The sequence below is a fragment of the Sycon ciliatum genome, chromosome 6 (assembly GCF_964019385.1).
Source record: "Sycon ciliatum chromosome 6, ocSycCili1.1, whole genome shotgun sequence".
Lineage (NCBI taxonomy): Eukaryota > Metazoa > Porifera > Calcarea > Leucosolenida > Sycettidae > Sycon > Sycon ciliatum.
The window spans coordinates 22,416,474-22,430,483 of NC_088648.1; the positions used below are offsets into that span (position 1 = coordinate 22,416,474).

Here is a 14,010-nt window from a genome sequence, read left to right on the forward strand (position 1 = left end):
TCGCTAGTCACAGTGGTCTGTAGTAGCAGGCTGGTCACTAGTCACGGTGGTCTGTAGTAGCAGGCTGGTCACTAGTCACAGTGGTCTGTAGTAGCAGGCTGGTCACTAGTCACAGTGGTCTGTAGTAGCAGGCTGGTCACTAGTCACGGTGGTCTGTAGTAGCAGGCTGGTCACTAGTCACAGTGGTCTGTAGTAGCAGGCTGGTCACTAGTCACAGTGGTCTGTAGTAGCAGGCTGGTCACTAGTCACAGTGGTCTGTAGTAGCAGGCTGGTCACTAGTCACGGTGGTCTGTAGTAGCAGGCTGGTCACTAGTCACGGTGGTCTGTAGTAGCAGGCTGGTCACTAGTCACAGTGGTCTGTAGTAGCAGGCTGGTCACTAGTCACAGTGGTCTGTAGTAGCAGGCTGGTCACTAGTCACAGTGGTCTGTAGTAGCAGGCTGGTCACTAGTCACAGTGGTCTGTAGTAGCAGGCTGGTCACTAATTACAGTGGTCTGTAGTAGCAGGCTGGTCACTAGTCACAGTGGTCTGTAGTAGCAGGCTGGTCACTAGTCACATGTTTTACTGTAGTTGTGAATGCATGTATGAAATTTCGCTCCTCGACTCAAATATCAGTCTCTTCACTGCGATTCAAATTCATGATTAGTACACCAAATGTTCGGGCTAGGAGAGTGACATTTTGTTTTGCAAGGTTCAGTGTGACAGTGTTTACAGGCGGCAGCAGTACAGGCCGAAAATTTGAACGGGCTGAAATGGGTTTTAGCCCTGGGAGGCCGAAATCTGAATGGGTCGAAAACTTGTAGACATACAGTACACCCAATACTGTAGACAGCAAGCTGTTTCGACCATAAAGGCCTTGTCAGAACAGCTACGAGCTTTAAAGGGGAAGTTAAAGCAAAAATTAAAATTTCACCAGTTGTAGTCTTCGGGGTGCTGAGTCGAATGGTCTTGGTTTATTCCCAATCGAACATGGTTGAACAAGTGGTCACGTGCTCCTGGGTGCCCAAATCACTTGGTCACCACGCCAGCAGGCGACAACTTTCACACCAAGGTTCAACTCGAGTTCAACTCGAGTGACAGGGCTGCACCCAAAAAAGGTCAAACAGGCTAGTAAGTTGTACCCTGCAGGCACGGTGACCAAGTGACTGGTGTACGCAGGAGCACGTGACTGCTTGTTCAACCATGTTCGATTGGGAATAAAGGAGGAACGCTGTATCGCAGCCTTTTCGGACCAAAACCAATTGACTCAGCGTCCAAAAGTCTACAACATATGGGCCAATCGCGGTCATCCGTGCTTTTATAAGAACGAAAGGGCGCTTTTAGTGACATTTTGCATACAAATCCCCATCTAGTAGGGCGCAGTCACCCAGTTTCGGTGGAAGTGTGCGAGTTCGATTGGGATTCAAGTAGGAAGGGAGCGTCTCAGCTTTCTCGGACCAAGACCATTCGACTCAGCACCACGAAGACTACAACTGGTAAAATTTTAATTTTTGCCTTAACTTCCCCTTTAAGCATGCAAGCCGAGCTACCAGCCATGGTGGAGGCACTACAGACATTTAAAAGATAGCTCGTCGCTCTAGCGCCAGAGTGCTGTAACTACGAAAAGTAGCGGGCAGTGCGTAATGCAGCAGCACTAGAGCAGGCTACCGAGAGTGCTGAATGAGACTAATGCCGAGGAGCGTAATACCCAATGCTGTCACAGTACATGTAGCTGTATGGTCACATATGCACTAGCACTACTGAGTCTGTAAAGAGAGTGTAGTGCACTGCACATGCAATCACATACACTCACCAGCGACCCAGCACAGCAGTGCTGATGCAGTAAATGCATGCATGCTGCAATGAAGCACCGCTAGCGCCGCGGTGAACGCGTACCATACCACCGTATCCACGGATCGACATTGGCCTGAGTTTTTTTTGCCAACAACTGTGCAAGTACAGTGTAAGCGAAGGTGTGGACTCAGCGTACGTCTCTTACACTTCAATGCAGAAATGCTTATACAGTCAGACCTCGCTTATCCGGTCCTCTTTTATCCGGATCATTCGCCATCCGGAAGAAAATCGTTGGTTACCGATTTACAGCATATGGCATGCATACACACAGTATGTGCGTTCGATTATCCGGTTCCCTCGCCTATCCGGATATTTTGTGGAAAACGGATGTGTGCGGTTAGGCGAGGTCTGACTGTAGTACAAGTACAGCCGCAATATACAGTAAAATCTGTCAAGGCGACCACTCAGATACGACGACCACCTGTCCTAGAAGACCACTGCAATCAGGACCAAGGGATGCTATTTCCAGTCGAATGACCCTGGATAAGGAGACCACCTGGTTATGGAGACCACGTTTTGAAGGTCCCTTGAACGGTCGTCTTATGCAGGTTTCACAGCAATGTGTTGACCGTAGGCAGATGAGTCTGCACATTATGTCCAGTTTCTGTGTTTCACGCTATCCTTCTCTCTTATGCTGCAGGTTCTTCCTTGGTAACAATGCAGAAAGGTTAGTTCCAAGTTGCAGCTGTACGTGTGTGTCGGGGGAGGGGGGGAGGGGGGGGGGGGGGGGGAGGGGGGCATGTTTGTGGGTTAAGTTTGTGTGTGAACGGGACATGTTTCTGTGGACGTGTTTGTTTGTGATCATGTTTGTGTGCATGCACTTGTGCCAATCCATGTGGATAGCTGCTGCGCTCATGTGTGCGGATATCTTTGCATTTATACAGGTGAGCCGACAGGTGTGTCCACGCTACTGCTTTATCCCATACCTTACACGCATATCCAGTCAAGTACAGGTCTACCCTTGTTAGTAGACAACCCCCCGGGGGGGGGGGGGGGGGGTCAAAACTGTTGTCTATTATAACGAGTTTATCTACTATTTGGACTTGCATGTACTCATTTCAGGCATCAGGGAGGTTTGGATTGTTCTCTACTAATGAAGTTAGTCTTGTAACCAATGTTGCACTAACAAGGGTAGACCAGTAATGGTCAAATGAACGAATGACTTAATGGGGGGGGGGGGGGGGGGCAAACTACACCCATGCGGCATACACTCGATTGCGATACCAAAATTATTTCTGTATTGCGATCTCTTGCTCCTCTCTGCTAGGGCTATCGCTCTTCCGCGTGAAATTGAAGCCATATTCCGCCCCGCAGGTAAAGCGCATGGCCCAACACCAACACGCGACCAGTATCGTCTGGTTGGCGAGTTTGTTCGAAGCAAGCTGAAGGGAGTGTTTGCTAGATTTGTAGCGGTAAGTTCACCAACGGATTGTCGATATCTGTTGTTAAAATGTTCAACTTGTCATACCGACACATCAGTATTCAATGGCTGAAGGAAGAAGGAGAAACAAATCGATATGAGTTATGTGTACCTGTCCAGTAATGCAGCTAGTTGCTACATAGCCATACAATATATAGCCAAGGACCTGCAGGAGCACGTTAATGATAGAGAGCAAACTGAGACGACCATCCAGCTTCCACTCTTCAAAGGCCCCAATACAATACCTCTGCAGCTGCATAACCGATCACTCCTCAATGACCCCGAAACGAAACCTTAGAAGCTGCATAACCGATCTATGTTTAATGACTCCGATACAATATCTTATGAAGAAGAGGTTGGCACGACGTTGACGATACTTGGGAATTGTGTGTTGCTCCCTAAAATACCGTAGCAGCTACAAATCCGACTATTATTTGAATGACTCAGATACAATACCTTAGCAGTTGCATAACCAATCACTGTTTAATGACCCAGTTACAACACCTTAGCAGCTACATAACCAATCACAGTTACAATACCTTAGCAGCTACATAAACAATACGGACACTATACCTGGGCAACTGTATACATGCTCTGTCAGTTTGATTAAGTGCATATTGAGCATGGCGATATGTTAGCATGGGACGTGTATATGCATTGAAGCCCATCACTTCCTGCAGGTAATAATGGTATTCTCTCGTACATATCCAGAGGAAGCGTGCAGACACCGGGACTGGGCACGGCGAGATTTACGAGAGCCCGGCGGACGAGACGCGTGCAATCCTGACGGTGTACCCGCGTGACCAGGTGCCTTTAGGCTGGGGCGTAAGTGCTTGGATTGAAATCGTTATGTTCTCGTCATGAGCCATGCATGGCCGGCGAGAGATAGCAGATTCCGGAAGGATTGCTTCATTGCTTTTGAACTGTCATGTGTAACAACAACAACACATGAGTGAATGAACTCTGGGCTCAATTAAAATGTCACGGTTCGCTTGAGACTCGGTTAGACTGAGTGTTCAGTATCCATAGGAACACCACCACCCTGCAATGATCTAAGGCTCAGATGCAGCTCCTAAAGCGGTGGGAGGTGAGTAAAACAGGCCACCAGCCGGACTCAGTACACCTCTACCTATCTTGTCCGCACCTCCAAGTAATTACCGACACCTCAGTCTAGCGGACACCCTGTGGGAGAGTTCTTGTGGAAATATTACTACTTTCTGGGGAAATATTACTACTTTCTTGTCGAAATATTACTACTTTTCTTCACTGGTTTGAGGGAAAGACGCAAGCGGGAAAAGTCTGAAGAAAAAATTGACTGTCACCACCAGGACACGAACCAGGGACCCTCGCTAGTAGCAAGCGATGCTCTAACCACTGAGCTATGGTGTAGTTGTTGTCCCGGCAGAGACCGTTCAATTATTTTGAATTATTTTTGTGGAAATAGTGACGCCATGTGCCAGAGCTCTGGTCCTGGGCTTTCACCATCAAAACGTACGTGATTCGGAGCTACGGACATTTTCAATGTTATACTTATAGGCAGTACCCGGCTCTTGCGATGACATCGTCATTGCGGTGTCCTCCCCGTGTGCATGTGTGCGTGTGTGCGTGTTTATGTGCGTGTGTGTGTGCGTGTTTATGTGCGTGTGTGTGTGTGTGTTTATGTGTGTGTGTGTGTGTGTGTGTGTGTGTGTGTGTGTGTGTGTGTGTGTGTGTGTGTGTGTGTGTGTGTGTGTGTGTGTGTGTGTGTGTGTGTGTGTGTGTGTGTGTGTGTGTGTGTGTGTGTGTGTGTGTGTGTGTGTGTGTGTGTGTGTGTGTGTGTGTGTGTGTGTGTGTGTGTGTGTGTGTGTGTGTGTGTACATGTATATGTGCATGCACTCATTCGCTCGTGCTCTTTCACCTATGTAGTATGGCATTGTACGGGTAACGCCGACGGGCAAGGATTTCAACTCGTTCTGCACGGAGCTGAGGAAATGCGCTATGGGCGTGTACTCTGAAAAGATCAAGCAGTTTGAGTTTCATTTGTGCACACGCAGAGCTGATGCCAATAAGTTCTACGCCAATGATCTGAACTTCCACGTGGAGATTACTCGCTTGAGGGTGAGACAGTATTCGTGTGCTTGTCCGGGACGTACGGGCGATGTATGTGCATGTACACACTTGCTATAATAATTATACATGTACGTGTGTGTGTGTGTGTGTGTGTGTGTGTGTGTGTGTGTGTGTGTGCGTGCGTGTGTGTTTGTGTACAGTCTTGTCGGTAGCCGAAGAACTGGGGGGAGGGGCTAGCTAGTCTAGACCATTCTTATTTTCATGTCCTACAGTCTGTGCACAGTTGAGCCACTGTGTGTACATTGGTAACAGTTATGCAGTGCTTGGTGAAATTCTAACCTGGTCGTTCTTCGGCGCCCGACAGTACTGTACCGGGGAGGGGGCAATGCGTGCCCGTGTGTTCCCGACCGAGCATGTTTGCTTTTGTGTGAACGTGCACCTGTATAATTATGAGCGCCGAAGAACAGCAAGCCTAGAATTTCACCAAGCACAGCATACCAATGTACCCACGGTGACTCCACTGTGCATAGACTGTAATACTGTAAGACATGTTATTATAACGAGTCGCAAATTTAACGATTGTCCAAAATTCATAGGTTAACGAGAAGATATGTTAACGATCTTGCAGTATTCTGCCATATCCACACACAGCATATATGAAGCAGTACGGCTTCAACGGATCTTATTATAACGAAGAAATGTCATCCGTTAAAACGTTAGATTTGCTTCCTCGTTATATATACATGTCTTACAGTACATGAAAATAAGAATGGTCTAGGCTAGGAGGCTGACCCCCCCCCCCCCCCCCCCCACAGTTCTTCGGCGACCGACTGTACTGTATTGGTCCGCTTTCTTTACACTGCAATGTGTGTCTGTGTCTGTGTCTGTCTTTGCTCGGTGCACTGTACTTGACTTCAGGGCTTTGAGGACCAGGCCAAGCTAGCTGTAAGTCGCTTGGTATGCAGTGCTACTAGATATACTGGCATACAAATCTGCCAGTTGACAATTGTTGCTCACGGAAGTACACTTAATCTCGTTACAGGAGAGCTGTGAGTATTCAGGCATTGCTGTCTTCTCGCAACCCCGTAGGCTGGGCCTGTGCTCGCCAAAAGCTGAAAAATGCAGAAGAGTGCGTATTCATGTAAACATGCTAAAGAGCTGTACAACATAGAGGTAACGACTTTGGCAATGTTGGAGGAACTGCTCCCTGAACCCCGGACCTAAAGCAATTCCTGCCGACTTGACACTTCATGCACTCACGCCTACCAAGTAAAAGGGCTATGCACTCCATTCATACATCCCGATCAGCAGACGTTACTGTCTCGTCCTGCCTGTGTTCATCAGTGCACCACAGTGGATTACAGCTGAACCGGGTAGCTATGCTGGAGTGTGGGAATGTGCAGCGCTGCTCAATGAAATCCAGTCGTGTCACTCAAGTGTGTGCCTTGCGCTATTGCGCAGCTCAGTGTTCGCAAGTCTGGGGCAATGCAACGCCCGGCGGGTACTTGGGGGAGGCGACTGGATTTCATTGGGCAGTGCTGTGCAATAATACACTTTGCATTACACCATCCTGTTTGAGTGTTTCCCCACCGGCATGTTTCTCCCTGCAAAGGATATGACTATGCAGAAGCGCGAGGCCATTGTCAACAAGTACCTGGATTCGTGCTTCCCGCCGTGGCTCCAAGTCGACCTCACGCCCAAGTTTGCCAACGACATCATGCTGGCCGTGCGCAGCATTCGCACCACGCACCGAACCGCCATAATCAAACGCATGATGTTCGCTGACCGGGCAAGAAAGCTACTGACCTATGCTCAGGTACCGTAGTCTATTGCATTAAGAGCATATATCATAATTATAGAATCCTGTTTCGAATACAAGCCTGATTTTCAAGATACACTGCCGGCACATAAGCCTGGTTTTAGTGTTGACACACATAGAACTACAAGTACCTGGCTTGAATAGAAGCCTGATGTGAATAGAAGCCTGATGTGAATATAAGCCTGATGTAAATATAAGCCTAGCTCTGACATCCGCATCTACAGGAATAAGCCCGGTTTTAATACACTGCATTACGGTATATGCGGTCAATCAGCCGTGTCATTCTTGTCTAGAGAAGAAAAGGTGTTTCATGAACTTCACCACACCACTCTAAGGCACTCTTCCCTGTTGAGCAATCAGCTAAACATGTAAATGTCATTTTAGCGTTAACCGATGATCAGCAGCTCGCATGGTGTCATCTTACTGGTTTATTGTGTGCCCTTGCTGCTAGTGTCAGTTCCTGCGTGTGTGTGTGTGTGTGTGTGTGTGTGTGTGTGTACGTGCGTGCGTGTATGTGTGCATCTGTGTGCGTGTGTATGTGTGTGTGCGTGCATGTATGCATGTGTGCGTGTGTATGTGCTTGCATGTGCGTGCGTGTGTGCGTGCATGTGTATGACATTGTGTGTGTGTTGCGTGCACGCATGTTGCGCTGCACTTCCAGTCGGCTGTGTTCCACAAGCTCTTGCCGGCCTGGGCTGGCTTCTGCCTCATGCTGAAGAACGTGCCTCACAGAAACTTCCAAGACATCAAGAACTGGCCTGGTAGGTACTATCACAGTCTGCTGCGGATGTACTCTCCGAGGTCTAGCCCAGGGGCGTCACACACTCTACGGTCAATACGGTATACAGCGGCGGATCCAGCGATCTCTACAGGGCGGTTCTAGTGTAGTCAAAACTGAATAGCTGATACATGTACATGTACATGGAGACGAATAATTATGGTTGCCAGTAGCACATTTACGAAATTTAGGGGGTTCCGTGGAACCCCTGGAACCCCTCCTGGATCCACCCCTGGTATTAACCGTACCACTTTTGTCCCCAGGCACCCCGTGAATCAATCAAAAGCACTGATTTGGACTCTAAATTTCGCGAAATTTTAAGCAGAGCCACCCCTCCCAACAAGCAAACTGTACCAAAGACTGGCTAACCGTACCGTATCACCGTAAATTACCCTCTCCACACCTCACTCACTATGACCAGCAGTATGCTGGCTCAGTGTGTGTAGCTAGTACACCGTCGTCAGTGTGCTGTTTTAAATGACTGGACATCAATTTTCCTGCAGCCTGTGGAGGTTCAACATTCATAGAAGTCTACGAAGAACTGGAATGCGAAACCGGCTAAATCCATGTCTTCACTTCCCGGATAATGACCAAAGAAGGATTCCTTTTTTTGTGCAGTTTGTATCAGATTTGGGTATTTTGGGTACTATGTATTTCCATTGTACATGACACTATAACATCTGGAGTGTGAATGTTAACTTAAAGAAGTCCTGGGAGGTGCACTGATAGTTTTCTTCTTCTTATGGGCATTAGACTGTATAGCATCGGGATTGTGAATGTTTAGAATGATGTCCTGGGACGTGCACTGTTTGGTATTTTCTTATGGGTGTTGGACTGTCTACTGGGTTTCTGTGCTGTACTGCGGCAATGCTGTAGATGCAGCATGGCAACTGGCAGTCGTACGGTCTTTCCAGTATCGTCTTCGACATGCATGTGCATCCACCAACGTCCTCAGTCACAGCTGAGACTTTCAGCTCGTGCTTGTCTTAGTTGCGCTCACCTTCCCCTCCTATGTTAACATTATTTATCATGGGTGCTGGACTGTCTACTGGGTTTCTGTGCTGTACTGCGTCAACGATATAGATGCAGCGCGGCAACTGGCTGACATACGGCACACTGTACCCGCTCCACCCAGCTCGCCGGTATTGCTGGAAGTGCCACCGCTGCCTCCCGGCGAACATGACGACAGGGAATACGGGCGAGGTGATGAGAGGCCTGACCGGGGCAGAACCCTCACCATCTCCTTGCAGTATGGATGCAGATGGAAAACCGTAAGTGGCAGATGTTGTACCAACGTATGGGTTCCGTTATTAGGAGGGATGCCTGATGATGGGGTACCGGAGCAAGCAGAACATGTCCTGGCCGATCCAGAACAGGTGTAGTCCCAACCAAACGCGCTGTTCTGGTGAATCCTGTTCTAGGTTGTACCAACAAAACGTGCCCTTTAAACTTGCTTTCACTTTAGACTGAATGTGACACCACACTCCAATCACCACTGCATGTACCGTCCAGCCGGAGCGTCAAGTCTCATTTAGCCCAAAGACAGAAAGTTACTGTCTCCGATTCCTTGTTTTAGTTTAGAAAAACCATGCAATATTTACACACTCCTTGGTGCTCTTACTACTGTAAGTCTACAACTATTTTGGCGCGTATTTTGTGTTCGGCTATTTTCGGCCTGGTCATGTTTAGCCGAAATTTTGTTTTGCAAGGTTCAGTGTGACAGCGTACACAGGCGGCAGCAGTACAGGCCGAAAATTTGATGCGGCCGAAATGTGTCTTTTAGACCTGGGAGGCCGAAATTTGAATGGGCCAAAATGTGTCAATTGACAGTAGCTGAAAGGTTTGCCTGTGTGCTGTCCTCACTGTATGCAGAAGAAGCCCGTTGAGGAAGTCACAAAACCATTGCTACCATCACCACCGGAGGCCACAACCTCAAATTCACCACATGACTGAGGCCAATGGACGGCATTGGATGGACTAACAACTAGCTAAACTACTTGAACTACAACTGTACACTGTACATGATGTCGTCGGGGAAGATGCGTAGTGGAGCCCGCCATCGACTGAGCATAAGTCTGTGTGCGACACTGGTGCTTCATGCCAATATAGATCTGGATTTGACCGGGACAGGTGCTTCATGGTCTACGTCTGGGTTCGATAGCGCTGTCGTATTGCTGCTGTGTCCGCTGCATGTGTCTGATCAACTATTTATACAGTACTCTGTCAGTACGATGTTTGTGTGCCGGTATTGGCTACAAATGGTTTTGTAACTTTTGTTGCTCATCGAACTTCCAATATCACAGTACGTTTCAAATTGTCAACACAACAAACCTTTTGCAGTAACTTTTTTAAAATAATTGGTATCCTTCGACTCAATCCAAGCTAGTCAGTACTACTAGTAGTGTGGTGTCCGGTGTGTCAGTCCGGTGTGTCACAGTATCGTGTTCCGCATTGTCTGTTCTGGCATCGCACCGACTCCGGCACACGGCACACATGACCGACACAGTCTATTATTCGTTGTCTCTTGCTAAATGTATTTGCTATATTCCCGGCTGGGCAAGTGAGCAAACACTTCAGTTTATTATGGTTATTCTCCGGCTTGGCGAGTGTTTTTTTTTTATCAGGCTTGAATGTGATCTGGTGTGGCCCCGGCAGGTCCGTCTGTCTTGCAGAATTTTCAATTTCCCGGGTCAATCATGAGTGTCCGGGCGTGCCGTGGCTGCTGCAGGATTTCAATATTGAATGGTGGCACTCAGGCTGACTGGCAGGCAGGGCCAGATCGTTGGTTCATCTTCAAACTGGCTTTGATCTTGCTCCTTTATACATGCCCGAAAATGTGGTGCATTCCATTTATATCTAATATATTTTTTTTTGGAAGTGAAGTGAACTTATGCAACGAAGAGACCGTAGTTGGAGAGTTTGAAGTGAGGTGCCCTGTAATGTGTGAATGGCTGCAATGGAGTCTGCGAGTGCTTAGAAAAGTTTATCCTTAAATACTGCCTGGCTTTATTTACTTCTACATGTATGTATCATGAATTATTCATGATGATGGCATCGCATGATGGCGTGCCGTGGAGTACCTTGATACAGTTTCATGCGGCGCTCGTTTAGGGCGCGTTCAGACTACCGATAAAAGTGACCGATTGGGAAAGTTTCCAAGGTGATTTGATCACGTGACGTTACTGCCACGCTACCGGTGGAAAAGTTTTACTGCCGCGGCTGCTGCGGCGGTAACTGCATTCTGGCAGTAAAAAGTGCTCAGGCTGGGAAAAGTGAAAATCCCTTCTCAGTGCCGCGGTGAGAGCTGCAAAACTTACGTAACGTAACGTTACTTGGTTTATCGGTAGTGCGAATGTCCTTCACGGTTTGACGGGTTCACGGTAGTTTTTTTTTTTTTTTTTTACTGAATACCACAGAACCATCAGATGCTGCACAGCGGGGGCGGTGGCATATTGGATGGAAGTGGGGGCGGGGCAAAAGTAACTCCTCCGACCAAAGGTCTCGGAATCATCGTTACTCCTGTGCGCCGATACATAGGAGAAAAGAAATATGTGCATCCAAGAGGGGAGCACCGGCTTTGCAAACGATAATGGGGAGAATTTGAGATTGGGATAGGAGTCTGAACGCACCCTTATCTGCACCTCACTTATTTTCAAATTTTGTAAAGGTACTTCGAAGTGATTACCTTTGGCTTCAACTGGTATCACTTACATGATTGTACATGTATCATGATCGGCTGCATGAAGTTCGAGTCAACACATTCCGTTGGAAGCCTTGTGGACGTCACTCTTTGCTACATGATGTGTTAGTATCCCAACCCCACGTGTGACATGCGCACAAGTACGCTTTGCCCCCTCCTCCTCCGGAGCTCCCCTCTTCCTCCAGGCTCCACCCCTCCCTGCCGACCCCCCTCTCTGCTCGTGCGCCTGTACACGAAGTCGAAGAAGACTCTTCCCGTACACCATGGTACACGGCCCGGTACGACTACGAGAGTCGAGAAGAATTTTTTGAAGAGCAAGTCCATCGTTTATGGTCTCTTGTCTTGACACGTCACTCAAACAGGTGAATGAAGCTGCACGTGCACTTCCTTTTGAGTGAGATGCATGAGCTGAGCATGAGAAGCAATGCTACATGCAGTGCAGCCTGTGATCATGGTGATCAATGACCAAAACGTCAGGGATACCGAGTCAGGACTCCTCTTTGGAGCAGGGAAAGTTGCTCTAGAATCAGCGTTGCAAACCTGGTACCTGTTCATTCCTTGCAACAGGTACCTATCTACTAAGTGGCATTTGCCAACTTTCCAAGAAAGTATCGCTGGGCCTGGGATGTCCTGTGCCTTTGAATGGAGATGAGAAAAGGAAAAGAATAATTTCCTTTTGAAATTTTCTCACCGAGCCATTATCTCCGAATTGATCGGACATAGCAGTGCGAGCGAGCACTGAGTGGTATAATCATACCCCGCGATTTCCTGAGTTACCGCAGGAGCGATGATTTCAAGGTGGGTCCTTATTCGCCTGTATTTCATGTGTTATCGCTAAAATGGTAGTGGCAGATTTCGATGAAATAATAATAATTGAAAGCTGACATGAATTTGACATTATGATGATTCTTACCGAACAGGAAAAAGATGGCGAACCTAAAGAAATTGCAATGAAATAGAGGGCACTGGCAGTAGGGAGCACGATTCTTATGGCCAATGCGAATGTTACTCTTCACTTCAAAATTTTGTAATCTTTCAATCAAATCTGCAGATTTGTGTTGGTACGATAATTTCATGACACGTTCAAGAAAAGATGCACAGCGTGTAGATATATGTGAAATTAGTACAACGCACTGTGCCTTACTACCTTGTAGAGCTCTACCGTGTGTTTGAAAGTTCAGGACCATCAGATTTTTCAAACAACTCCAGTCTGGTTTTGAGACTGAGCAGTGCTCCCTATGCGGGAGTACCGTTAAGTCCGCTGCAAACGCCCACTTCGCAGCAAACGCCCACCCCAGCGGGTCCATACTATTTTCGTCTTTTTCGGGTTAAAATGAAGTTGTACAAAACCGTCATAAAGGTTGAATGCGTACGAAAACGTCTGCAATGCTGGCAAACTGCCTATGTCTCACCAGGAGGTTCTGCTAAAGCGATTGTCATTATCTTGCATCGAAGAAAAACGTCTGTCGAGATTTCCTGCCACTCGATAAATGAGTCGTCTTCATATCAGTTCGTTCTCCGTGTTGTGGTAATGCCGTAGAATCTATCTGGTTTTCAAATCATGAAATGTCTGCAGTGCCACGATAAATGCAACGGGGATTCACTGAAATTATAGGGTTGTTCGGACGAAGTGTCACTCAACGACTTGACCTGCTGCAGTATTGCAGTTTTAAGGAGAACAGGGAGGATATCGCAGAAGCTACAGCTACAAAATCGCTGCTAACTCTTACTCAAAGTACTAGCCATCAAAAAAGGTCTTGCAGGCTACGCAAGCCCAGTGTTTCTAGCCATGGATATAAAGAGGGTGTTTTGAGAACTATCTCTTGCTTAATTGCTATCGATTGGGCTTTGACCGTCTGCTTCCGCTGTATTAGGCTCTCTCGCTTACAACGTCGAGTGCCTGGATTGGTACAAGGCACCAATGCGACGGTACCGGCGTGCCGTGTGCGAGCACGCTGCTTCAGTACTCGCCAGCCTTCTTCCTGTGAGCACTAGTATTCTATGTGGTGCATGTCTGTGTGCGTGTGTGTCTGTGTATGATGTGTGTGTGAGGGGGGGGGGGGGGGGGGCGTTTCACACAGGGGATGGTGCTCATCTGACCAGCGATATCAACAAGTAACTAAGCACTGTGTTTCGTTTGACTTGTGGGATTGATGTAATTTGGTGGTGCTGAAAAGTTAAAACCTCTCGCTCTCTATTCTTGTTTCTCTCTCTCTCTCTCTCTCTCTCTCTCTCCTCTCTCTCTCTCTCTCTCTCTCTCTCTCTCTCTCTCTCTCTCCTCTCTCTCTCTCTCTCTCTCTCTCTCTCTCTCTCTCGCTCTCTCTCTCTCTCTCTCTCTCTCTCTCTCTCTCTCTCTCTCTCTCTCTCCTCTCTCTCTCTCTCTCTCTCTCTCTCTCTCTCCTCTCTCTCTCT

The 14,010-nt window shown here is 47.8% G+C and overlaps 2 protein-coding genes across 2 annotated transcripts in view; both read left to right on the plus strand.

The window, feature by feature from the left end:
- The window catches only part of LOC135819709 (uncharacterized), a 49,400-nt gene extending 38,578 nt beyond the window's left edge, over window positions 1-10,822 (plus strand). The window contains exons 18-26 of the mRNA XM_065332964.1: window positions 2,473-2,499; window positions 3,100-3,244; window positions 3,964-4,077; window positions 5,158-5,349; window positions 6,220-6,246; window positions 6,914-7,117; window positions 7,782-7,881; window positions 8,982-9,169; window positions 9,771-10,822. Coding sequence (XP_065189036.1) covers window positions 2,473-2,499; window positions 3,100-3,244; window positions 3,964-4,077; window positions 5,158-5,349; window positions 6,220-6,246; window positions 6,914-7,117; window positions 7,782-7,881; window positions 8,982-9,169; window positions 9,771-9,851 — 1,078 coding nt within the window. The 3' untranslated portion in view covers window positions 9,852-10,822. The remainder of the gene's footprint in view (window positions 1-2,472; window positions 2,500-3,099; window positions 3,245-3,963; window positions 4,078-5,157; window positions 5,350-6,219; window positions 6,247-6,913; window positions 7,118-7,781; window positions 7,882-8,981; window positions 9,170-9,770) is intronic.
- Window positions 10,823-12,049: 1,227 nt separating this feature from the next.
- LOC135819710 (uncharacterized) overlaps window positions 12,050-14,010 on the plus strand; it is a gene marked incomplete in the record, with an annotated part of 30,727 nt that continues 28,766 nt past the window's right edge. The window contains 1 exon segment of the mRNA XM_065332965.1: window positions 12,050-12,396. Coding sequence (XP_065189037.1) covers window positions 12,386-12,396 — 11 coding nt within the window.